This window comes from Dinoponera quadriceps, unplaced genomic scaffold (genome assembly GCF_001313825.1).
Source record: "Dinoponera quadriceps isolate SergipeBrazil2010 unplaced genomic scaffold, ASM131382v1 scaffold426, whole genome shotgun sequence".
In the NCBI taxonomy this organism is placed as follows: domain Eukaryota; kingdom Metazoa; phylum Arthropoda; class Insecta; order Hymenoptera; family Formicidae; genus Dinoponera; species Dinoponera quadriceps.
The window spans coordinates 116,645-143,177 of NW_014554535.1; the positions used below are offsets into that span (position 1 = coordinate 116,645).

A 26,533-nucleotide genomic window follows, 5' to 3' on the forward strand; every position below is an offset into this window, starting at 1 on the left:
ACGTATTGCTCAACTCGCGGAAATGATGAGCAAATAGAGCGGTCCCCAATTTCGTCGTTCGCCCGTGCAATGTCGGCGGAGTATCCACATTCAAAGGACCGAAACCCGTTCGGCGTTTTGTGCGCCTATTTTCCTCGGCGTCACTTTGATTTATCGACGGTAAAGCGTGCAGCTTCGCGGACGGCGACCGACGTGACGCACCGCAGGTGAAGCGATGTTTCGCGTTTGGCAAATCACGCCCGTTATCTGGGATTGCTTCGTGCACAAGCGTGTGTTTAAAGCGGGACTGCCGGTCCGATCCTCCGCGAATATGACGAGATACACGCCAATGGAAATGACCGGTTATCGCGCGGGAAATGGTCAATTATTCCGGACGAGGTTGCACGTCCTTTGCGGAAGCGGCCGTGATTTTGCGCCGCGGATAAAGATAGAGGAGAAACAACGAGTACGCGTTCCGGGAAGAGCAAATGCGCGACGGCGGAGACACGAGAAATTTTTAGATCCGACAGCGCTTGGAACTTTTAAGAAGCCGAGCGGATTACAAAACGTGTGCGAGTGCGGAAATAACGCGAAAAGCGAGGCGGAGATAACGCGCGCGCGAAGGGATAAATAGACGAGGAGGAACGCGAACGTCGCATCGCCTCGCGATTCCCGACTCGCGCTACCGAGAGAAATCCCCTTCGGTTATTAGAACAGAAACTCATTTGTTAATTGATGATCTCGTAGGAAAATAGATCCACTCGTTACTGTTGTAAATCACTTCTCATCGTTTTAATTCTAGCCAGCCACATTTATTTTCGAGTCTTTAATTCGCCAAACTTCGGTTTGTGAGACCGCTCGACTTTGTTGCCGTGTTATTTTCTTTCTAATTAATATTTTTAAGCTTGTAATGTAAGAATTAGAGATATAGAGTCTGAATAAAATATTTATGATATCAGAATTGTCTTTCACAGGTAAAAATTAGCTGTCCATACAATACAATTATACATACAACTGAACTGAATTTAATCAACTTTCTTGCCCCTGTGCATTGAGAAAAAGATTTCTTCAAATTTAATACAATTTTATTGCATCAAACAAATTTTATCATTGGCATGCTCCAAAGAAACTAATGTTCCGATTAATAAGTACGATTGTTAGGCTTTTCAATAAATATGTATCTTTACGTTAAATAAAAAATTTGTTTGAAACGAGAGATAATTTTCTTATGAAGAAATTATTTGTTACGTTTTACATATTTATTGTAACTAAATAATATTTTATTTGGTTAAAAGATATTATTTCAAATAATAGCGCTCTTTCTGTTAAATAATGAAGCTTTCATGAATGTGACACAAACATTTTTACTTATATAAATAATATTTCGTATGTGTTGTTTCCATGAAATAAATTTTAATCAAATAAAGAGAAACACAAAATCTAAAGAAACTTTTTTCTCCGTGTACCTATTTTATAGCTCCCACAGCTAAAAACTAGGCCCGGTAACTAAATCTCGGGTTGTCTTACCCGAACAACTAATTCCTCTTTCCCGTGCGGATACCTGAAGACTCGGATATTGACAGCACTAATATCTACAAACCAAGTTTGTCGTTAGGAATCTGTGGTTTGTTAAATTAACGAAACTTTTTTCTCCGTGCGCTCGTTCAAAGTTACATACCCAGTTAATGGCTCTTGACGCTGCTAACCGGCTTCATTATCAACGCTACAAGACGGATTACGAGAGGTCTCGGGAAGGATCCGCTCTCCGTCTCTCCCTCTATATTTAGGCGAACATGCGTGCTCGCGCCCGGGCATCCGGAGCTATCGGAATTCCGGAAGCGCGCGTAACGCGCCCGCGCACCGCGAGAACGTCGGAACGAATCGTGCGTACCGCGCGTGTGTTCGCGACGCGTGCCGTCGGAGAAACTTTATCAGGCGCGCTTGTATTACGTGTCAGAGGGAACGGGACGGTATCTATACTGCACTTCGCGATGTAGTCTCATTGTATCGCACGCGCGCGATATGCACGCGCGGTGTGCGGTGATACGGCGTCGATGAAAACAGATACAGAGACGGCAGAAGTTGGCGATACGTATTTAAATGACGAGAGCGCGCTTACGTCACGCGCTTGCGGACACGTCGACGCGATGGAGTGCTCGATCGCGCTACCCACCAGTGTTTAAATTGGAGAAAAGGCCGAGTTAAAGAGATAACCGTACGCCCATTTCCAGGGCGGACGTGTGTGTGTGCGTGTGTGTAGACGTGACATGCATACATGTCCTCCTACCGACGTTGCGAGATGATATGTTTGCGCTCGCGGCCGGCGAGGAGGTTCGTGTGCTCATTATTACAGGAGCGCGCGGCTTTGACATAACGCGCGCGGCTTCTGTAAATATGCATACGTTTCGCGTCTCGGACAATTTGCGCCGGAGGAAAAGCCGGTGGGTAACGTGCGCGCGTTCAATTACACAACAATACCGCTTTTAATTCACGTTCGATAAACCCGCCTGGGGAGAAATATATTTATATTTTTCTCAAAAACGCAAAGCCCACGCCCATCCGTTAAGGCGCGTCGACGTCAGCCGCGCTTAGAGCTTTCTGCGACCGGCGGGAAGCGCAATGAATCTGACGATCACGATTGCTCACGGTTGTGAGATTGTATATTATCGAAACATTAGAAACGTGCGTCACATTTAGCCTTCAGCTGCGTGAATAAATTATAACTCAGAAGACACGTCTAGACATGTATAACCCTGATAGAAATGTATGCAATTTTCCTATATACCTATCCAATTGCTGTTCAAATATTGATGCATTCTCATTAGTTGTAACAATACTGCGTGAAAAATGGGCAAGAATTTGATAGAGCTTTAATCAGGAGTTCTTCTAAGGTAAAACCGCCAATTTCACGAGCAGCGGCTTGTTTATTGATTATTCAATTAATCAATCAGGGTTATACATGTCTAGACGTGTCTTCTGAGTTATAATTTATTCACGCAGCTGAAACAAACTAGTTTGTCCATTTATTGCTCTGTTTTCGTTCAATGAGTGGGTTCAGATTTTGCGCATCTTTTGTGCGCCGTGCTGCAGGAAAAGCGTTATATGTTGATTGGGAGTTCCCAAGCAGTTACTAGACAGAAGTTAATCAACTGTCCAGTAACTGTCCAAAAAGTGTATGAAATTTCTTTACCAGGGAAACTACGTGATTTCAATATTTTTTAATCACTGAAAGAGATTATTCGAAGTTCGATATTATTTTTACTCGACGCAGTGACGGTGAGAAGTGCGATCACGCGCAGCTCCGATTTTAATCGGCCGGTGGGGACAATGGTGAGGTACTAATCAACGTCGTTCGGCCTGACGAGATGACAAATACGACAGAGAGGGAGAGAGAGAAAGAGAGGATGAGAGTTCGAACGTGCGAACAAGAAAAGAGGGCCGCAACGGCCGGGTGGAAATAAATTCGTATACATGGAAAGCCAGCGGCTTACGATGACAACGATGACAACGACGAATACAACGACGACGACGGCCGCACGTGTGTCCCAGCCGACTATGCTCTCGCTTCTGGCTCTATCGATTTAGGACGACTCTACGTAATACCACAACCCGTCGGTTCGTATATACAACGACGGCCTCTTCCGTATTATGCCCACCGGAGTTATTACGCAGACGCAGAGAGGACTCTCAGAACCCGTAATCCTGATGCCTAAACGTAGGTTCTCCCTAAACCTACTCTCTCTCTCTCTCTCTTCCTCTCTCTCTTCATTTTTCTTTGTTTTACCGTGGGCTATTTGCTACCGCAAGACAAAGTTAGTCGCGCACATGGTTGACCGGAAGTGGCGAGACACGCATGGTTACACGGAAACAAGAATTTTAAATTCAATTCGCAAGTTACCAGGAATGAGTTAGCCAAACGTTCTCGAAGATTAAGAGTGAAAGTCGGCAACGCCAATTCTCACTTAATTTTTGGTCCAGGCAAATAATAACCAGGCAATTAGTTATTTCTATTGATTTTAGCGAGACGGGACAGGCGATATTTAACAGCGATTTTAAGTTATTAATTCTACTAATCAGAGTCCCAAAGTCATCTAAACAAGTTAAACGCTATGACGATCATACTACATAGTGATCGGTATTATGATATTACCGAGTTTCATTAAGGTACGTTACGATCTCTCAGATAGATACATAAATCTCTCTTAAGATAGATACATAAATAAATAAGTACGTTTATTTTAGCTCTACGGCCTTGCTTTCTAAAGGCGTATAAGAGGAAATGTATATATAGGAAACTCTTTGATAGCATATAAAAGTAAAGATAAAGAGTGAAAATAAAAATAAAAACGCGAAATGAAGATATATATAAGTGGAAATATAAAAATAAAAATAGAAATACAAAAATAAAAATATATATAATTACATAGAATAATTGATCGCATTTAGAAATATTTGGAACATTTATAATTAATTATACTTAAACATTGAACTGCATCTGATTGTAGAATCAATAGAGAGATAGAGAGAAAGAGAGAGAGAGAGTCGATGAAGCAAAGTAAAGGTTATACACGCGTGCACATCTGAAATTACATTTATTTACCATGTCTTCAATGTAATTCAATCGTCGGCCGAGCTTTTGTTATACGGAATTAATGGAGATCAACGTGGCTGATCTACATATTAATCGATAGGCGATGCGTGCCACTGGAACAAGAAAGAGAGAGAGAGAGAGATAAAGACGTTATGTCACGCGTCGTGTTTTGGCGTCACACGATTATAGCAATAACGCCGGCGGTTCGCCTCGGTAACCTAATCATAATGAAGCGTAATGAAAATTAATCATTCGCGGCTCTCTGTGCATGACCGATTCTTATTAGTGCCACGAAGTTGCGCTCGCGATTACGCGAGCAAAGGCCCGACCTCGACTCCGTGAGAGAGCATGATGAAACACGCGCCACACGGATGGCACGAAAGTACGCGAAACTGTCCTTGAAATCGCGTTTATCGATTTTTCCCGAGACATCTTATTCGGCCGAGCAGGAGGACGAGGCGGAGGTGGAGGTGGTGGAGGAGCAGGAGGAGGTTGAATCGCGTTTTTGATACTCGTAAAATTCGTTTCTTCCGCGACGTCGGTCGATGAACTGAAATCGCTGTCACGACGCGCACATTACGCGCAGCTGGCGTCGTTAATATTATATAAGCACATTTATTATAATATTAGTCGCATAGTGTGGTGCACAGAGCGCGGCTTTGGAAGCGAAATGACGTTCGTTGCGGAATTTTAGCGTCCTCTTTCCGACAAATTGAAGCTAATTTTTGATTATACATTTACGCAAAATTAAGGAGACTAAGGAGTTGATGAGAAAGAAATCCCGGCCGATTGCGTCGTGATAAATTTATTCCAGCCTGTGATCAATTTCACGCAAAATTAATCTCATCTGAAATTTAGTTATTGCATTACTATCGCCGAGAAAATTCAAAGGTCGCGGAGAAAAAAGACAAATGATCGACAGAAATTTCCAACCCCCCTCGATAGACGGTATTATTAACAGTACAACTATGTCGTCACTCGTGCAAATGACAGGGCATTATTCTTCGCTTTCGGCAATCGCCGTCGGACAATCTCCGCAAATTGATTATCGAATTACCTTGCCTCGCCAAGAGAAGTTTGGGGCATATAATCCTCTTCGATTTTTGATCCCGCATCGGATTAAAAGGAGTCATACAGGATACTCGCACATATATAGGATGAGACACTGGACATTGCTATCTAAAATAACAATATCGTAATACTTCATAACGCGCAGTTATAGTTACTGTTACTAATTACTAAAATAATAGTATTTTATAAAATAGCTTAATACAAATATCGATTTTATAGAAAAATTTGTTAGACAAAATTTAAATGATTTTAAAAGGACTGTATTCTTGTCATCTAATTTTTTCCTTGTGGAAGAGCCAGTGACATGAAGGTTAATTTCAATATTTTTAATGGAATTATTGCAGTTTTTTTTTTTTAATACAAAGGTAGTTAGCTCCACTTGTTCTATGTAAAATTATTACAATAAGATAATCGAAAAGTGAATATTTTTCGAGATATATGTTATTTTTTATTCTCATATTTTCCAGTACAAGATAGATATGAAATATCTCATGAAATATTCACTTTTCAATAACATCTAAACATTTTTTTACATAATAATATGAGAAAAATAGATTACTGATATTAATCATTGCACATTGGTACATCGATATATTTGCAAAATACAATGAAATTTGTTTTAAGATTTCTCTATGTTTGCTTACAGCGGCCGATTTCATCTGTCATTCTACGTAGAAAAGTATTAAGGTGATGTTATAAAAAAATATTTTATGAGAATATTTCATATCTTGTACCGAAAAGTATCAGAATAATAAGTGAAATATCTCGAAAAGTATTGACTTTTCGGGGATCTTATTCTAGTAATCTTATATATAAAATAAGTAGAGGAATCAATTTGTGTTAAAAGCTATATAAAGCTATATGATTCTATTAAAAAAAATGAAGTTGACCTTCATGTGATTTAGGCGTCTCCATATAGAAAAAAAAATGAGATGACAAGAATACAGTCCCTTCAAAATCATTTAACTTTCGTTCAAACAATTTTCATGTAAAATTGTTATTTATTAAGTTATTTTAAATTACAATTCCAAGTGCTTCACCCTGTATATATCCGTATATGATCTCCCGCATATACCCACGTATCCCCGGTTATAATCCTTTAATAATAATGAAATAACAAGATTAGAGAACGAAGCGGGGGTGTGTTCGAACACGCAATACCCACGCGCGAAGCATCGCGACGAGTTATAATTAACTGATTCAGCAGGTGCCTGTGCGCCATCGTCCACCGAAAATCACATAACACGAAGCCGAGCGGGGGATTTCGCAAATCGTCGTCATCGCGTAATAACGTTGCTTAATCGAGCTTACAAGCCGCCACTCCTCGTCGGCGAGGATTACGCGAGATGTAACACCGGCGAGAATGAGAATCCTGTGAGATGACGACCCGAGTCTAATTACGCGCGCCCGGCGAAATAATTATGACGGTGTAACGGCGGTCTGTCTAGGTGGAATTTGTTACTGAAAAGTAAACGAGAGACCCTGCGCGCGTCCATGGAAGAACAACGAGAGCGAACGCGACTATTCTGCCTCTCGACTTCGCGTTAGGGTAGTCGATCCGTAAAATAATCTTCTTAGAAATCTTTTCGAATTTAAACAGCGTATTAATCGAAACACGATCTACACACACGCAAAATTAGAAAAGGATTGACTATACCGAAGTTAACTGAAGACAAAGTTTTAAGTAATGTTTTAAGTAAACACTATTTACATATCCGATATATCCGAGAAATTAGTCCGACGTGTTTCTCTTTCCTTCTTTTTTATTCGAGAACGTTGAATAAATCTTTTTTTCATCGATGGCCGGACAGTGCGTTTATTATTAGCGCGGGCGTTGTAAGTGGTCGGAGGCGTCGGGCAAGTTGACGTCAAAGTCGGATAATGTCTTACGCGATAGCGATCGAACACCGTTCAATTATCAATGAATTACGTCACGCGCAGCCTGTTGCCGGTGGCTAATGTCAAACAAGGACGCGCAAGTTTGTGTGTTTCTATGGTTCATCATTCGAAAGCGCGTCGCGAGGCCGACAGTCCCGTCGTGGAAGAGAAAGGTACAACGCACAGTGGAAAAGTCGCGATCATCACGATTGAGGCCATTTTCTCGTTAACGAGCGCAGGGTGCGTTTCATGTTTCGAAAGGTCGAGCAATCAAGAACAGTGGCACTCCGACATGACAAGTCGAGAGTCCGGGCTCTGTTACTTTCGTCGCGAAGTTCGCGAGTCGAGCGAAAGAAAAGTTGTGGATTTCTCCCCAACGTTTCGCGAACATTTCGGTTTGCTTCATCCGGGAGAGGGGCAACCTAATAATAATAATCAATTTTAACAGATAAATATAAAATAAAATAATCTTTATTAATAAGAAAAAAATCTCTAGTATACAGAATTGAAAATAAAATACACAGACGAACAGGCAGAAAAATCGATGCGAAGAAATGATGGACGATGATAATGTACAGTCATATATGCTATAGCATTCTCTAGATGAAAAATTACATGATTTCAATCTTACACGTGTACACATAGGGCCAAATCTGTCATAATTAGAGCCGTTATCAGCCTTATCACATTATAACTAGAGTTACTTATGCGACTTTTAACCTTATGGTTTATGTATAAGACTGAAGATATCATGCAATTTTCTGTCTAGGAAATAGTACAGCATACATGACGCCGACTGTGCGGCAAAAAGCAAACAGATGAAAAATGAATTTGACGCTCGTTGTTTCTCTTCCCGACGAAATGAATTGAAATGTCTACGAGACGTTAGGAAGAAGTCCACAAAAAACACGGCGTCCAATCCAGAAGCCAGATTCAACGTTATTCAACAGCGCGAAAGCCTCAAACGTCGAGAGAGAAACCTCTTTTCCGTCTTTTAATTATTTCCGTTATTTTCCACCACCTTCTTACGTTCACGTCGACAGCACGGCCAATAAGCACATCGGAAACGACCGTGAAATGAATACCGTGCGATACTCCGCGTAATAGGAGGATGGAGGCAAAGTATCCAGGAAATTTGCATGTAATCTTGCAACTGTCAAAACTAGCCTGTTCAACATTTCAACGCCTCCCTCGCTTTTCTCCCGCTCGTTTTCCAGAACGTTCTCTTGGGAGTTTTCCTCTTAATCGGACGTCCGATTTACGGCGAGCCTGCTGCCTAACGAGATAAATGTCGCTAGAAACGCGGATACGCAAGACGCTTTAATAAATAATCGACTAAGGCACGACGCTGGATATACGTCTACTTTTGAAATTTATAGCTGCCTTTTAAAAGAGATTGTTACTATTTGCGCACTAATGAATTTAAGGCGGCTGCCTTCGCTTCTTTTATGCTAATTAATGAACAGCAGAGCAAGCACGATAGCCGGTCGCCGGCACAAACCAGTTGCTTCCATAAAATATTACATAGGATTCTCGAAGCATTGAATGTCTCTAGTTTCTCTCTTTTTAGTCTGAGAGCGATTTTTGCTCGATTAGAACGTCGATGAATGTTCCGTTATTGTATATGACCTTCTTAATTTTCCCACATTCTCTCTCTCACTAACGAAGAAATTTCTCATGAAAATTTCATCTGCTCTTTATGATCTTACGTTGATAGAAAATTATAGTTAGTTTCGGCGTCAAGTCAACCCTTTAAATGCAAAAATAGGCAGAAGAATCATTTTTCTAGTAGGTATTACTATAGTGTCAGTGATAAACCAGATGCAGAATGTTCGGTGTTGAGGCTAACTATAATTTTCTATCAGTGCCTTAAGAAAAAGTACTGATTAGGTATATCAGTAACTGATAAATGTTTAAATTAACTGACGATGTTCTACCAATTACTAACGCGAATACTGATTCAACGTCATCAGTTAATTGAAACGTTCATCAGCTGCTGGTGCGGCTAATAAGTACTTTTTTCGCGAGAATGTATGTATACGTGTGTGTGCGACGGAAAGAACATTCAACAGTCTTTGATACACACCCCGTGAATATACGGGATCTTCGATTCCGCCGAGGCGGACATTGTCCCATTGAGGTCACCGTGTATAAACCGGAAGGTTTTAAGCGCGATCGCGGTGACACACGTGGATTACAGGCGGATGGGTTTACACCTGTGTACCGGCACGCTTTGGAAAAATATGTCGATACATCCTCGCTTCACATGCAGCCGCGGTGTGGACGACACGTCGCGCGCATTTCCATGAAATACCGCGTAAAGCCGGGCTTATACACCTACTTGTTCGCGCGGGCGCGCGACTCACGGCGGCTGGACGATTCGCGTCCGAATTGCCGGGGAGACAAGACGCGGAAACCCATCAGCGGAGTGCTCGCGCGAAGTGCGAGGAAATGTAACGAAATTTTTCGCGCAATTTGACGGATTTTGTCGCGAGCGAGCGAGAGCGCATGAACGAGAGTGCGAAGTACTTCTTCGGCGCGGAAAACTCGCGTGGGAGAAGAATGGCGACGCGCATTTCCTGTGAAGGTGGTAGCAGTAGTAGTAAATAGTAATAAACCGCGTGTTCGACGGGCGCGTCAGCTCTGATTCATTAATTGTGCGTCCCCTTGTTGCGAAACGAATGTAATGCAGCTGTGTGCAGTAACGAAAAGAGACGAAATAACAGTCTCTCGCATTGACTTTCGTCCGACTTTAGTTAACATGCTTTATTTAGCAACGTTATGTGTGTCACACGTCCGCGATGCAAGCTCATACCTGTGAGTGGATGTGAGTGGCGTATGTGTGTGTGTGTGTGTACAATGTACATGTGCATGTGCTGCGCGCTACGTGCCAGTGGACTCTTTTCTACAGAAAACCTCACATTCACACGTATACCTTTTGCAGAATCCGTTGAGAATAAAGTGCACTTTGCGGAATCATTATTTTATACACCAAGTCGCTTAGCAGTAACTTTACATTTCTCCCTTTATATTTTATCTTTCATAATTGCCTCGCCGTGAAAGACAGCGTGAAAGAAATGGGCGCCGCGCGCGGAAAAATTCGCGGCCCGAAACTGCGAGCATTCTTTTCGCCGGGTAATTTCACGCGGTCGTTGCAAAATCGTTCCGATCGCGATACGCGCTGCTTCGTTCCGCGCATTTCTGCTTATTCGTGTTAAAAACGTAGTTAGACTTCGTTCACCCGCGATGAGTAACTATCGTTGATCACAATTACCCGCGGCATCGAATCAAACTAAACGTTTCTCGTTGCAATACGAAAGATCAGAAATCAGTGGTACGTGCGGCTCTCGAGTGTGCGAGTAACTAACAGGTTTGCAGCAGCGGCAGCAGGAATTGTTAGCAATAATCGAGAGGATGACGCGAGATCCGCGTTTAGAACCACGTAGGATCGGCCGCACCGATGTCGGTTAGCCGCGACGGTGTCCCTCACGCTAATGTCGGATTTCCGTCGTGATGTCAGCTGCAATTCGCAACAGCCGGGCTATGCTATTGTCGCCGCGCATTTGATGAGCGAAATTAAAAGGGACGGAAGAAGTCCCCCCTCTCCCTTCGTATGAGACGTTGTTCCTCTCGTTTCTGCGTGCCATAATTATCGCGACTTCGGGGAAAACACCCCCTCGTCGCACACACAGCGCGCCCGCATTACGATAGTGAAACTCTCCCGCACGGCGCTACTGTTTACCCAACCGCTGCGCGATCATAATAGAGAGAGGGAGGACCGCCCGGGTTGCATGCTGGGACGGGTGTTTACGTCGCGTAAGGATATATTTTCACGTGAATCACGTGCGAGAAGCCGTGAATTTTCAATGCAGCGTCACGCGTCAGACTGTACAAGAATCAATATGCGGATCGAAGAATGCCGGTTATCCAGGCGACATTAAGACGTCCTACGACGTCGTAAAGATGGTCTTTTAGACAGTGAAACGTCCGAGAGACATTTTTGAGACATACATGTTGCATGAACAGGGATTCAAATTCGACGAATCGACTATAATTTCGACTCTGACTCGCTTTCCCGATCGGTCAAGGTCTAGTATTCGGTCCGCGATACTCCATCTCTGATATCTACATGGGAAAAAGGAGTAGCTCCCATAGCTAGAAACTAGTTCCCATAAGTAAAAATTATCTGTTCATATAATACTAAAATTTGATTAATTTAGCCAGTTCTTTCCGTCTCTGTACCTAGTTTTTAGCTTCCACAACTAAAGCTAGCTAAAAACTCGATCTGGTGGCGAATTTTCAGTTGTATCGTACGGACGGCTAATTCCTCTTTCTCGTATGGTCTGACACGGGCTTAAAGCCGCTCCAGAAAGGGCCGAAAGGGAGACTTTCGTCGAAATTGGCGCCCTTCGTACGTGCGATCCAACGTTCGCGAGCTCATACGATACATTGAGGTTGGGACAACGATACAGAAGAGAGGAGACCGGGATCGGTCAATCAGCGGCAGTTGACCGTCGCGACCGCGACGCTGTTGGTGCAACAGATCCATCAACGGACGCGGCTCTCGCGATCTACGCGTCACGTACACGTGGACGTGCCGCCTCCCCATACCGCCTCGATCCGCGCGAGCGAGCGCGGCGCGACGCACGCGGTCCTTTCATCGTGAGCTCCTCTTCGCGCGAAGCTCTTACTTACTCGCTACATCCGACGAGAGCGACGATCCTTCCGGAGCACAGTCTGCTTCCTTCTCGTTCTCCTCCCTCGTTCTTGACTCTCTCGTCTAATCTAGTCGGATGGTCGCTCGCGAGGGAGAAGGAACGTTCCTCGCCGTCGAGGATATCGGTAGGGCAGGGGTGATCGAGAGGACCGGACGACTGTCCTCTCTCCTCACGGTGGAGAACGCGACGCAACGTCGACTGAGACGCGAGCCGGTCGTGATGCGCGCTCTTCGTCGTCGTGGGGTGGTTTGGAGCGAGAGTTTTCGCGGCATCGTCCACGACGAGGACGCTCGTCCCTACGTACGCATGATCCGGCCCTCCCTCCCTTTTCCTCTGTCTCTCCCTCTCTTTCTCTCTATATTTCTCTCTTTTTTTCCCCGCTTTCTCCCCCGAGGCGCTAGCCACCCTCTGCCTCCGCTTTCTGTGAACTCTCGGTAAGCGGAGCCGATGAATGAAGGCCGACGATCGACCGTCGCCACCCGCGTCGCTCGGTCGACTGACTGTCCTGGATTGCCTCCCCGCGGTGATTTTATTCCATCCCCACCAGACACCCCTCCCCCTCGCCCCCGCGTTGCCCGACGAACCCCACTCGTGACACCCACTCGCGATCCGAAGTCGACGTGGGTGCTCGGGGGTGCGTGAACGTCGAGGAGTGACCGCAAGCTGGTCGAGCCTTAGTCGTTGACCATATAATTGATAATTGACCTGTATCACCTGAGAGATCAATTAAAAGTTTCCGTGACCGATAATAATTTGCCTGAAAAAAGACCTTTTCGGGGTAATTTTATCGCGTATGTAATCGACAGCCGGCCGCGTCGCGCCACCGATTAGGTTAATTCGACGATCGAGGGATTTCAAGATCCGATCGGGAATCAAGTTTCAAGTTCCGATAGACGGTATAGTTATCGTGAAGTTGCTCGCACGAGCGTGTCTAATTGAATCAGTTTTAAAGGGAATCACTGCCGTTTGCATAATTCGATCGAGAACGTTCCCGAAACGGTCGTTGCAATAGCCTCTTGAAGAAAACACGCTCCTCTTGGTTTAAGGAATGCTGCTCTCTTAGTGAAAAATTCCAAGTTCGAGACCCCATTCAATTATTTAAATCGGCTCTTTTGTATAATTAATGAGAGTACTCGATTTAAGTACTTAAGTACCCGGGGTACAAACACGTCCTCACCGTCCGTAGAGAAGCGAGAGACCACCTTCGCCCTCAAGTTCGCTCAAGGTCAACAGTCTAATCTTGTTAAACGCGCTGGCGTTTTAAAAAACGTCCCTTTTTATCGCTTTTTATACCTTGATGAGACAGACGGTCTTATCAATTAACGGGGCAGTAATTAACCTTTGATGCTTCGACGAACACAACCCGGACGTTAGTCGTCCGATGCGACTGTGTCCCGACTTGAAATCCGTCTCGACTGTCCCGATAACCTTGCCGACACGATGACCCGATGATTCCGATGACGTAACTGCGTTAATCGCGGCTGCCCCGAGCGACAGTTATCCGAAGTTCGCGCGCAGGTCAACTGCGTGCTCGCTCGCGCGCGCAGGACTTTCTCGGGCCGAGGACGACGGAGGCGACGGATCGCGCGCGTCTTCAAGTTTACGTTCAAGGTTGCGAGAGCGGGGAACGAAGCGTAGTGCGGCGTGCTTGCGTCATACACATCGATTCACGGGGCCGTTCGTTGACCCACCTAATTCCGGACGTTCGTGAGGGCCACGTCGCCGCTGACACTCCCACGCGCGCAGATTCCTCGACGTCCCTCCGCGTTGATCTCGGCGCGGTAGTTATCGGGATAGAATATCGCCACGCTACGCCGCCCGAAAAAGTCACCCTCAACATTTCCACCCCTTCCGCCCACGGTTACTGCCGTTCCGACTTTCCCTTCGCAGTCCCACGGCGAGAATTAGACCGCGATTGACCGGCCATCGCGACGACCATCATCGTGGAGGCCACGTTCTCGCAGCCCACGTCGCATTCCCGGATACGATCTATCGATCGCCATTTCAGGCCCGCTCTCGGGAAGCTCGCCGCTGCCGGTGGCGGCCGCTATCGTCGCTCGGGCAACCCGCTCGGTCGAACCGCGAAACTCCATGAAAGCCCGTCGCTAATTAAAAAGTTATGCCGGCCGCGAATTGACGATTTTCCCACCGAGCGCTCGCGCGCCGCGGACCGGCACAAGTTTCGAGCTCATGATCGGTGCACGTATGTATATACAGGGTGTCTGTCGCTAAATGGGACATCCGTCATACTCGAAATCTTGCGTGGTTATTTGTAAAATAGTAGAGGACTTTTTTGTCCGCATTGACCTGAATACAAGTAATCGTATAAGTATGTGACGAATGATGACACTTAGCAACGGACACTCTGTGTATACGCAAAATATAAATGTATAATACATCACATTTAGGTACTTTTTAGGTGAACTTCGAGGAGTAACAAGCAAAATTGAGATATCTATTTTAATTTTAAAGATATGAGTTAACAAGGGGCACTTATACTTCACGTTCATAAAGATAAAATGCCTGTTAGATTTAATATAAAACAAGTTGTTGCTGGGATTAACATGATAAAAAATGTTTTCTGATTTCTATTATATTATATTATATCGTATGTTGTAATATTATATATTATGTTATATTGTAGAAGTTTTGGTCTTTTCCCGGAAATTTTCACACTTTATTTTCGTATAGTCGAAAGAGTGAAACTCTTGCATATCACATTAATGTATATAATTGTATCAAAAATAAATATTTTATTAAAATATAATATTCTTATCTTTCACACTTACCGAGCTTGCCAGTTTCGTCAGTTAGCGATCATCGTCGCGATAATTATAGTTTACTAACAATACTCGCACTTTTTTGTTCCCGCAGCTGTTAACAACGAGTTCTCACATTCGTGTTATTGACGACGTTCGTGAAATAAAATCCACTTATTCGCGATGAAATGCATATAACTGATCGTTTATCTGTGAAACGGATTTTCTATGCAGACTGGGTTAATAGCGTCCAGTGGTGCAATCAATGTCTAATGGCGCGAGAGTAAGTAGGATTTTTCTATTATTCGCCATATTTTTCGTGTATTCGACATATTCGCGCATCACGACTGCCGCACAGACAACGATATGTCAATTATTATTCAGAAATCTCAGTATCTGTGATGTAAAATCGCGTGTGGGAAAGAGGAAAAAAAAAGAAGTAATATTCGATATGTAATATTTAAGTGTTTGCTGCCTCGTCGAATAATCAATCATTATGATGCGGAAATACATAGACACTATAGCCGGTTGGTTAAAAATTCTGGTGACTTTATGTCTATTGAATGTTAACCGGCTGCTGTGTCGGCTTGCGTGTGTACGGAAAACCCATTTCAGTTAAATGATTATTTCTCCCAAGGACTCTCCCAGACGACACAATCAACACATTACAATGCCAATTGCTACTACGCGTTGTTTCGATTACGCGATTGTCCGCGGACTCTTCGCGCGTGTCGCAATAAATTGTTTTCCGAGCATCTTCATACTCGACGACAACGTCGTCGTCGCACCACAGTTACGATCTAATTACGAACGCGAGTAAATATGCCGTAGTAAACAGCGCGTACATTTCGGGAGAGCGAGCGATTATGCATTTACATCAGCGCGATTAACGTTGCGACATCGCTGTTACGAAACAATTAACACGTTAATTGCCAACTACGAGATATCTCGTAGGTTGTTTACTTGCCCAGGACACCAACTACGAGTTATCTCGTCGCTTTATTACTTGATTAAATCAAATTGGCTTCTTAGACCAGAATCGTGAAAAGTTCCGTGGCAGTCAACGTGTTAACTCTTGCGAGCGCGCTAAGTTATTTGCCGATATCGATCGCACGCGACTGGGGAAACATGATTTTTATTTGTATTTGCGAGAACGCGGCTGCATCATTTATAGTGTGTACGCGCGCATTTGCGAGTCAATAAAAGCGTGACACGCGGCAAACTGTTGATACGCGGAATTAATCCGGAAGTGCGGGACACGACTACGCGTCGCAATATCGATCACCGCTGCTTATACAGGTGGTAGCCTGTACATAGGCACGCACAGCGCATTATTGCCAATTTATCAAGTACTACGGCACCTCCTAGTATTGAGCTGGACGGTGAACAAGTTTAATCTTAGCTTGCCGGGCGACGAATACACATCGACCGGATGAAACGGATTGAATTTCAATTCGGACCGCGCGAAATCCCCCTCCCGCCTTACTTACTCAGCCTTAATTCACGCTTTTATTCGCCACGGGAGCGACTTCTAAAATTTATCAATTGCAGATCGAAACCATTGTGGCGTAAATACAATGAAATCGAAGTGATATCGCGAAACGCGTCGGGGAAACACGGACGCATCTCTCTCATAAATATCCATAGTCGAAATGTTTCTTCCACTTCGGGCCATTCGATTGTTCAACGTTTGAAATAATTAATGCGCGCTTTAATACTTTGAGCCAACAGATCAATCTCTTCTGCGTTGGCTGTTGGCCAGTTTAAATTTAGAAGCGAGATTTATCTGTCTTGAAACCACAAGTCAAAATAATGTTCGTCAAATAGAAGTTGAGGATATTTCTGTGTTATGATATGTTTACATGCGTTAAACGTGTATCATTCATCCGAGCTGAAATTTTGATTCTACATTAATCCCGCAAATTCCACTTAACTTGGATTAATGAAGAGAATTTTGAGATATAACACTAAACAGACTGTTGTCCTACCTTGATGCTATAAATCGTCGCTTCTATTTTCTCCACATTAAGATTTGAAGAAGCTTTTATTAAAAAATAATCTAATATTCGATTATCTCAACATTCTATCTGCATTCAATCTTTATTCTTTGAATTATGATAAGTACTATATTAATTACATAATTTACTTAACATCAGATAAAATATATATGATAAACAAATATTAAAATATAATGATTAGTATAGGCAAATAACTTGATAAGAACGGAGAATGTAAGGCTAACGATAGTAGTTGTGTATAAACACCAACAAGGATTTAAATTTGGATTCGCTACATAACGTGGTTAAGTAGAAAAAATAGACGTTGTCAGATTCAAGATAAAAATCTCTATTCGAGGAGTATTAGAATAATAGAGGAGTATTAAAGAACAAATATCAGCACTTGCGAGATTTAGACCGGTATTCGTAATTATAAATTATTTTCCATCCTCTATTGCTTAATTATTTCATTATTTTGTTAATTTCATTTTAATTAATTTAATTTTAATTATTTATAAATTTATGCTCATAGATCGTTCGGCTGTTTTAGTAGATTTTTTTTTCCAATATGTCTCTTTTTAGTATGTTTCTAATAGTTCTCTTTTTTAGTATGAAATTTAAGTACAGCTTGACAAATAATCAAAGATTCAGGAAATTATAATTACTTATAAATTTATGGGGAACCATAAATATCTGCCTTAGATTCCTAAATTTCGACTCGAGATATCTCCTGATTCTTGGTGAATTCATCAAGTATCCGTTAAAATCGAAAACATTCTGTATAATGAATAATCTGACAAATCTAGAAATATATGACGTATCGATGCCAGCATCCCGGCGTCCTCCATCCTGGCTGCCCGATCCAGCATCCTGCTCCTGGCTGCTCCATGCTTCTGAACACTCATTGGACACTCACTGATATTTGCGCAAATACGACTTGATCGGAGAAACGTGTGTTAACTGACGCGATGTCGACGAGAACTCGATTAAATATTTCATTTCGGCCGGCGAAACATTTTGATCGCTAGATGTAAACAACGCAGCGACAGATGTACTTCGCGTAGTGATACATGCTCTGTTCGCTCGAAATGCAATGACTCGGTCACGGTCAGGTACACAATGCACGAGAGTGCCAAAACAATTGACCGAAATATCCCTCTGAAAGGTATAAAGTCACCTCCCACCACCAATCGCGAGCTATTATTGCTCGTCAACCAATGAATATTCGATGGCCGAGAAATCATAGCAATGTTTTAAAAAGATTCTATACCTACGCGGTTAAATTATTAAATTATTAACTGTCAAGTTGTCAAATTATAAAACAATTAGGACAGTTGTGTGCGGCATATATGAAAAAATATCTTTCGTTGTTTGTTAACGATTTTAACGATTTTAATGATTAATTAATTAACTTTCCTGTTTTTGATTGATTTGTATTTTTCCTGTAGAACCATTGACGGATGGTCAAGGATGACAATTTGAAGCTGTGTTCAGGACACGCAAACACCGGCGACGAGGCGTACACTTGGTTTCAATGTGGTTTAGCATTCACAAATCCTATCGAAATTTCTAACGTCAACGAAAGATAATATCAGATAAATAGATGGATAAAGAGATTATGGAAGACAGAAGCTTGTTGTTCCATTTATCCGCTTACCAATTAATCTTTATTATTAGATATACGCAAAAGTTTGTTTTTTCTTAACTTTAACTTTAACTTCTTAACTTTATTTCTGTACAGTCGAAAGACAAAAATTTTGCATTTATCTAATAAATTATCCAATATTTGCTTCTATATGTGTTACACATATTCTGTCTACAGAATTGAGTTACACAATTAATATGTCGCTTCTGAAATTGAAAAGAAAGATTAAATGCAGATAGAGACTATTGACGTGTGGAAGGTCGAGTATTAAATAATCCCTAAATGAAATAATTAAGCTTCAATATTTTACTTTTTGACTTTATTGAACTTTATTGGACTTTATTGAAATAATCGAATATTAATTAAATCTTAAATAAATCCTTCTTTAAAGGGACAGCGAGAGGGCGGTAAATGAAAGGTAGCAGAAATAAAACGACATATGAAAAGTAGCGTTTCAAGTGACGAGAGGTCAAAGTCGGGTACCGTAGAGTGGAACGCTCGCTCCTGCGAATCGGTTCGGCTTACAAGCGAGGGACCAGGATCTTCTTTATCGATCATCGCGTTACCAATTACCTCGGCACGCGAGGCGTCGTTTCCACGCGCACGGCGGCGCCATCGACACCAAAGATAACAACCGCGCGAATCTATCATTCATCGTTTTTTTTAATAAACCTCGTCTCCGGAGAGATATCGGCACGCGATCGTTTGCGTAACGGCCGATTTTTCAGTCCGTTCGGATTACAGGTGACCGAGTTGTGTCGAAACACGAAGAGAGAGAGAGAGAGAGAGAGAGAAGAATAGAGAGTAAGTACACCGATCACCGACGCCGTAGTCGACGACCACGGCGCTCGGCTCGGGAGATCGAATCTCAATTCGGTAGAAATGAAATTCCTCGCGGCCGAGCCCGGTTTCACGCTGCGCCCGATCCTCGCAGACGACCTGGGTCACCCTTTGAATTCGCGAGATACCGGATATCTTATGCATTTCCAATAACACGTCGCGCCCGCCGCCGCAACGGCCGCGCATTTTTCGCGATACGCGCGGTCAATAATTCATTTTCGCTCACCTCCCTTCGTCCTCCCTTCTTCTCAGTTCCACTCTTTCTCTTCGGCGCACGCGTCACCGATAATTCGAGAGAGGGAGAGTTGCAGGGCTCGTTAAAAGTCCCCGAAGCGAGCCGACGGAGTTGCACCGTCGCGGAAGTTGCATGAAAAATACATTTATGTCGCGACGGACGCTGCGCAATCATGAGTGAGCGAGGAGGAGGAGGAGCCTGTCACGACTTCTATGTATGTATTTACTCGAGCTCGTCGAGCTCGCTTTATTGCATAAACACGAGTACACGTAATAAATAGCGTAAATTACAGGTATGTGTAAAAATGGATGTTTGCACGCGCGGTGCTCGTATTAATTTACTTAACGTTACATCGCCCCCTACATTTCTCGCGAGTTTGATTTACCAAGACCTCGCCGTTAATACGTCGACTGCCAGGTTAATTTTCCCTGATAGCACAGAAGCTTAACCGGTGATCGAATTATCAAAGATACGCTAAATAAACACAATCCCATGCGCGTGTATCTCTCTCCTCTCTCGTCTCTCTCATTGGCTCTTTGTTGATCGTGCGAATCATTTTTCAAACATAATTAATTTCACTTTACACGCGGCTTAATGAGAGCAGTAAAGCGACAGTACCGGTCATCGTCACGACATTTAACGTGTAACGATCATTTATAATAGAAATATCGTTGTTTCTGAGCATTGTACTTTTTTCTTTCTTTCTCCCTTTTATTTATAATTTTTTAATCCATCAGGTAAGACAATAATAACAGCTTCAGTGCTGTTGCCTCGTTCTTTAAACGTTTATCCTTCTTTTTTTGCATCCTGTTATTTTTTTGTATTCGTCACATATGCGTGATGTCTGATAAATTTATTATTATCATTATTATTATTATTATTCTATGTATTTATCCGTTATAAAAGTAAAAAAAGAAAAAAAACGGGAAACCTACGACACGTTCATAAAGAAAACTCCATTAATTAATGAAGAGAATTTCGAGATTTTCGAGAATTTCGAGCTATTTCATTTCTTAAGTACAGTGACATCGGAAATTTCCAATTGCGCGCATTATTTCTGAATACTCATGATCATGATTATTGATTATTTTGCGAACAATGCTTCAAAGTAAAAATCGTGATGCACAAATATTTAGAAATGATATGCCTAATTGGAAATTTCCGATGTCGCTACGTCTAGGGAATGAGACAGCATTAATAGAGTCTTCTGTATGCGACTCACCGACAAATCTGAAGAGTCGATCGTCGATTCAAATCGCGTGACACGCAGAGCGTCGAAGAGATCTTGAGCGCGGATATTCCGTTCCCCGTTTATTTACACGTCCGAATATAATAATCGGGCGCGGCGACTCGTCCTATTTCCTGTAAGCAGTCGGGTAATCCGTGAGGAGGCTGCCGGTGGAGAGGATCGCTCCGGGTCCGCCGAGAATGCCGCCCTTGTTGGCGAACCAACCGTTGCCGCCCAAAAAACCGGCCGGCTCCAGCCGGTTGGTGTAGAAACCGGAATCGCTCGAGCCCACGAAATGCACCAGACCGCCGGGTCCGCTCAGTTGCTTCGCCGTCGCGTTCTGCAGCACATTGATGCCCAGGTTGCTCAGCGCTTCCCGCAGCAGGACCAGACGGTCCTGCAGGAACGACTGTGGCGAGAACTGAATCTTCTGCGTCAGCGGCGTCAGGAACCAGGCGAATGGGCCCGGTTTCGTCGTCGGGGCCTCGTCGATCTAGGCAAGAAGGTGCAACGATTTATATCGCGTGCGTCTCGACACACATTTTTATAATGTTTCGAAAAGCGAGAGAGACCGAAAATATCCATCGAGGATTCGGACATGATTATAAGATTTTTTTTTAACTAAATGTACTTTTTCTCTTATATTTTATAAATCAGGGATTTTGCACGGAATTAATCTTTGACTTCGTGAACGCTGATCCCCGTTGAAAAGTGGGGGTCTATATGGGAAATTCATATGGAATTCCATAATATCCTTGAATTTGCGACAAAAACCTAGGTCCTGCAATCCATGTAAATTCCTACATGAATTTTCAATATCTCATGTGAATTCACGTAAATTCCCTTGGATTTCCGTAGGAGTCCACCTGGAAATTTTCAACAGCCGACTTTGCCAAAAATTAATTGGAACATTTAATACATGGTTGGAACGGTCGTTTGCGACGAAAATGAATATATTATTTGATTCATTGCACGATATTACCGTTTACAAGCTTGTATTAGTCCTAGTATTTTTTATATATATGATTAGTCGAGAATTTTTTCGCGGAAAATAAACTGGTCGTCGGAACATGATCGATCTAGTTGAAAAGGCGCAATTATTTATATCGCGTGTGCGTCTCGACACACATTTTACAATTTTTTCTGCTGAGTATATCTTTCCTTTTATGTTTTTTAAATCAGGGATTTTTCACGAAATTAATTTTCAATTTCGCTAACGCTGACGCGAATTCGTTAGAATTTAGTCATGGTAATTAGTATGCGGCTCGGTACGGTCGATTGTGTGACGAAAATTAATATATTATTTAGTTGATTACACGTTATCATTGTACACACACAGCCTCTTGTATTAGCCTTATTCTTTTTTTTATATCTGATTAATCAATAATTTTTCACAGAGAATTAACTCGTCGTCGGGACCTCGTCGATTTAACCGAAAAAGCACGACGGTTTATGTCGCGTGTTTCTCGACACGCATTTTTACAATGTTTCGCGAAGTGAGAAATATGTTAATCGAGGATTCTGATATAATTATAAGAAATATAATTATATTTCTTGACTGAATATATTCTTTCTCTTATATTTGATAAATCAGAGATTGTTTCAGAGGGGAATTAATCAGGAAGGAATTAATTTTCAACCTTGTTAGCGCTGATGGAACTTCGCTAGAATTTCATCGTGAGAATTTAATACGCGGCTGGAATGGTCGATTGCAACGAAAATGAATATATTACTTCAGTTTATTGCACGATATCACTATACACATACTTTTATATTGGCCCTATTCTTTCTCTTATATTTGATTAATCGCGTGCGTCTCAACACGCACTTTTACAGTATTTCGCGAAGCGAGACAGACCGAAAATCTTAATCAGGGACGTAGACATAATTATAAGGTTTTTTCTTGACTGAATGAATAAATTATTTTGATTTCTCACATAGAATATCGGTCCTATCCTTTCGTTACATTTGATAAATCAGGGATTTCACATGGAATTAATTTTCCATTTCGCGTGCTAATGCGACTTCGTTGAAATGTAGCCGGGGAATATAATATACGGTTGGAACGCGATTGATTACGATGAGAAAGAAGATATAATATGCGATTTCATCTATTGTTATCTCTGGCCTATTGTGTCTTACTTAAGGATACCAGTGCGGCAATCGCACAGTCTCAATTATTAAACGCGTTAATAAGTGGCGAATTGATTTTAATTAGTTCAACCGAACGTCCCAGTCGACGACGGATAATTCACGGTGCGGTGGGATTTTGTAAAACGAAGTTGCCGAATTATCGAAATGGACTGGCAGCCAATAATACGTCACGTTAGAGAATGATTAATTAAAGGGATCGCGAACAAAGTCGCGGGACATTGTTGTCGTCGAAAGCGTTTCAGTCCGGATTCCAATTTTAATTATAAATTTTAATCAACGTAATGGCTCACTTACGGGTCGAACAGTCGTGTCGATCATGGTACCAGCTGCTGAGTGCGTAGGTTCGGTCTGCAGCGCCACGGTCGCTATCGGTCCCTCGTTGGTCGGCAAAGCAGGATCCCGTTGTCGTTCCTCAGACTCGAATGGATTCTTCCGCAGGCTCGTCTCGCCGTGATCGATCTCGTTGGCCGACTCGTCAAGCGGGGGATTCAGCGGCTTTGCCTGAGTTATCGCGATCTTCGCACATTTCCATTTGTAATTTCGTTATTACCAATTATTTCCGTAGTCACGCTCGACATCACGTCTACATGTGACGACGACATTGCGTTATTAATTAACGAGGTCGCCGTTGAGATTAGCCTTGGTAGATATGTGTCAAATAATATAATAATTGAAGGATTAAAGTGAAAACCTCTGGACGGTTGGAAGTATTGGGAGAAAATCCATATGAAATCCAGAAGTAAAGAGAATCTTTTCGCGCAACTCACACGTAAGTTAAAAACTAGACTACATTTAAGGGTAAATTGAATATCAGTTCTCACACAGGATATAAATATTTAAAAATATATATTTAAGAGTAATATTAAATATTTAACAGCCATAGTCAAATATTAAGAAGTGTCTAGTAGTAACTAGGTATTTTATATGGCAAAATGAAGTAGCAATGGATATGCACCGATGCCTGGACATCTGTTTGACGTAATGAATTATTAACGGAGTCAACGAAATAAACATATAAAATTAGAATATTTTCGCATCTGTTACATCGACAAAACAAAGAAATTGTTTATTCTAAAAGTATATAAATACGATATATATTTTATGAAAATCGCAGAAATTTCTTCTATCGTATATAAATATCTTACCGCGACGAGTAACATCCACATGAACTCTGTCTTCCTCGCCATTATCGTCGGATGAAGTGTCGTTGCGTCGCGATCAAGAAGACGACGGTGTTCCGGTGCAACTTATTCTCGCGACACGGAATGTGGAATAACTCCGAAGCAATTTCCAAAGCGTAACGCCGCTCACGGTACCGTCTATATATGCCGTCTCATGCGTAATAAGCAGAAATGTAATCATATGAGGGCGCCCACATGCGCGTAATATGGCGGCGTATACAGTCGCACAATCGCCGAATATATCTCGCTGAAAGAAACCGCGCGAAGAGAGAAACGCAGTCCGTTATCCGCGCGACACATTTTATGCGTTTCGTCACAAGCGAATCTCCGTTTTAGTGCTGTTCAATTAAGTCGAAGCTAAATTTCCTGCACGGAATTATAAAATATAATGATTAATGTGTGCATCTATAAAGAATCGTCTCAATTTTCGGTTCGACACGCTAATTTCCGTTGATTATTTCCGTTCCAAAGTTTCGCAAAAATTTGAAGATACGGCGAATGAATGCGAATTATGATACGTGTTATTTATTAACGCGTTTCATTGGCTTCCTTCCATTGGTACTTAATAATTAATTATAATTATTAAATGAATGATTATTAAATTAATATTTAATTTGTTATACTATATTATCGATCGCAATTAGTTGTGCTTTGATCGTAGGTTATAAGAGCCATTGCTGGGTACGAAATGCGATAACTTAAATTTAGCGAGAAAATAAATTATATTATAGCCCATGATTCTCTCATCAGTTGTTTAAAATCAGAATCACAATATTTTCCTTTCTTCGATTACATCTTAACCCAAAGATCATTAAAACATCCTAACGCGTGTCTAAAACGTTTTTTAGATATGCATGTTGTGTAGGAAGCTGACTACATATGATGTGGCCAATGTAGGCGATTGTTGGCAATTATATTGATCACGTATGTTGGGTGAATACAACATACATGATGTAATATAATATACGTAATAGGATATAACATAATATAACCAGAGTCAGAAAAATTAATCTTTATTTTTAACTAAGGTAAAAGTTAGTGACCTATAAAATTAACTTAGTTAAGTTAAAAGTTACCTAAACAAAAAATAATTTAAAAGTTAAGCTAAAATTAAATTAACTTATTAAAGTTAAAAGTTAATTATGAAAAATCGTACATATATATATATACGAGGTCTGTTCAAAAAATATCGCGAATTTTGAATTTCCGCGGGTTACGTATATTCGATTTTCGATTTTTTTGTGGCGTTATGTTGGTACTCATGTCCCTCACTTATGCCGACAAGTTCGGCCATTTTGAATATTCAGTTTATCTTTGACAGCTGTTTTGCTTGGACGTGTTTGGGCTCGTCTTCGATTTTTGCCTGTTCCAAAAAATGAATCAAAGAATCTAACAAAATTAAGTGCGCGGACGCATTCCGAATGTTGACTGTGGCATATGGTGATGCTACCTTGGACCGAAGCAACGTTTATCGGTGGTACAAAATGTTCTCAGAGGGCCGAGAAGATGTGAACGACGAAGAGCGTGCCGGACGCCCGAGCACGTCAACAACAGACGAAAACATTGATGAAGTGAAGAAAATAGTATTGGCCAATCGTCGAATCACCGTTAGAGAAGTTGCTGAGGACCTAAACATATCGATTGGCTCGTGCCATTCGATTTTTACTAATGATTTGGGCATGAGACGGGTCGCCGCGAAATTCGTACCAACGCCCCTGCTCACACATCGTTGCTTGTGCGCGAAGTTTTGGCCAAAAACAACACACTAATGATGCCGCAGCCACCGTATTCCCTAGACCTGGCCCCATGTGACTTTTTCTTGTTCCCGAAACTGAAGAGGCACATGAAAGGACGACGCTGCGCTACGATTGAGGAGATAAAGACGGCATCGAAGGAGGAGCTGAACAGATCACAAAAAATGATTTTTTGAAGTGCTACGAGGATTGGAAAAAACGTTGGCACAAGTGTATAATATCTGATGGGGATTACTTTGAAGGAGACAAAATAGATATTCATGAATAAATAAATAATTTTCGAAAAAACACAAAATTCGCGATACTTTTTGAACAGACCTTGTATATATGTGCCTCTTACATAAAAAAGTTAAGTTAAAATTAATTTATTCAAAATTAAATTAAAAATTAATCGAGTCATATTTGTCTTAAAAATCAAATTGTACTTTTTAACTGACTTATTAAATTAGTAAGATACGACGATAACGGTATAATTAATTTTACTTTATTGCAGGTCTTCGACA

At 42.0% G+C, this 26,533-nt stretch overlaps 2 protein-coding genes across 3 annotated transcripts in view; both read right to left on the minus strand.

The window, feature by feature from the left end:
- The window catches only part of LOC106751939 (calcium/calmodulin-dependent protein kinase kinase 1), a 94,075-nt gene extending 81,362 nt beyond the window's left edge, over window positions 1–12,713 (minus strand). Inside the window, exon 1 of one of the 2 annotated variants that reach the window (XM_014633234.1) lies at window positions 12,215–12,713. The gene's annotated coding sequence lies outside the window, so the exon portion shown is untranslated. Of the gene's footprint in view, window positions 1–10,454; window positions 10,956–12,214 lie in introns of those variants that run through there. The other variant, XM_014633235.1, reaches the window with a different exon arrangement.
- A 6,336-nt stretch (window positions 12,714–19,049) lies between these two features.
- LOC106751936 lies at window positions 19,050–24,463 on the minus strand. Its single transcript, XM_014633228.1, has 3 exons — window positions 24,241–24,463; window positions 23,390–23,611; window positions 19,050–21,434 (listed from the first exon to the last, which is right to left on the minus strand). The coding sequence occupies exons 1-3, from the start codon at window positions 24,280–24,282 to the stop codon at window positions 21,069–21,071; spliced, it is 630 nt and encodes a 209-aa protein (XP_014488714.1). The 5' UTR covers window positions 24,283–24,463; the 3' UTR covers window positions 19,050–21,068.
- Window positions 24,464–26,533: the final 2,070 nt, after the last annotated feature.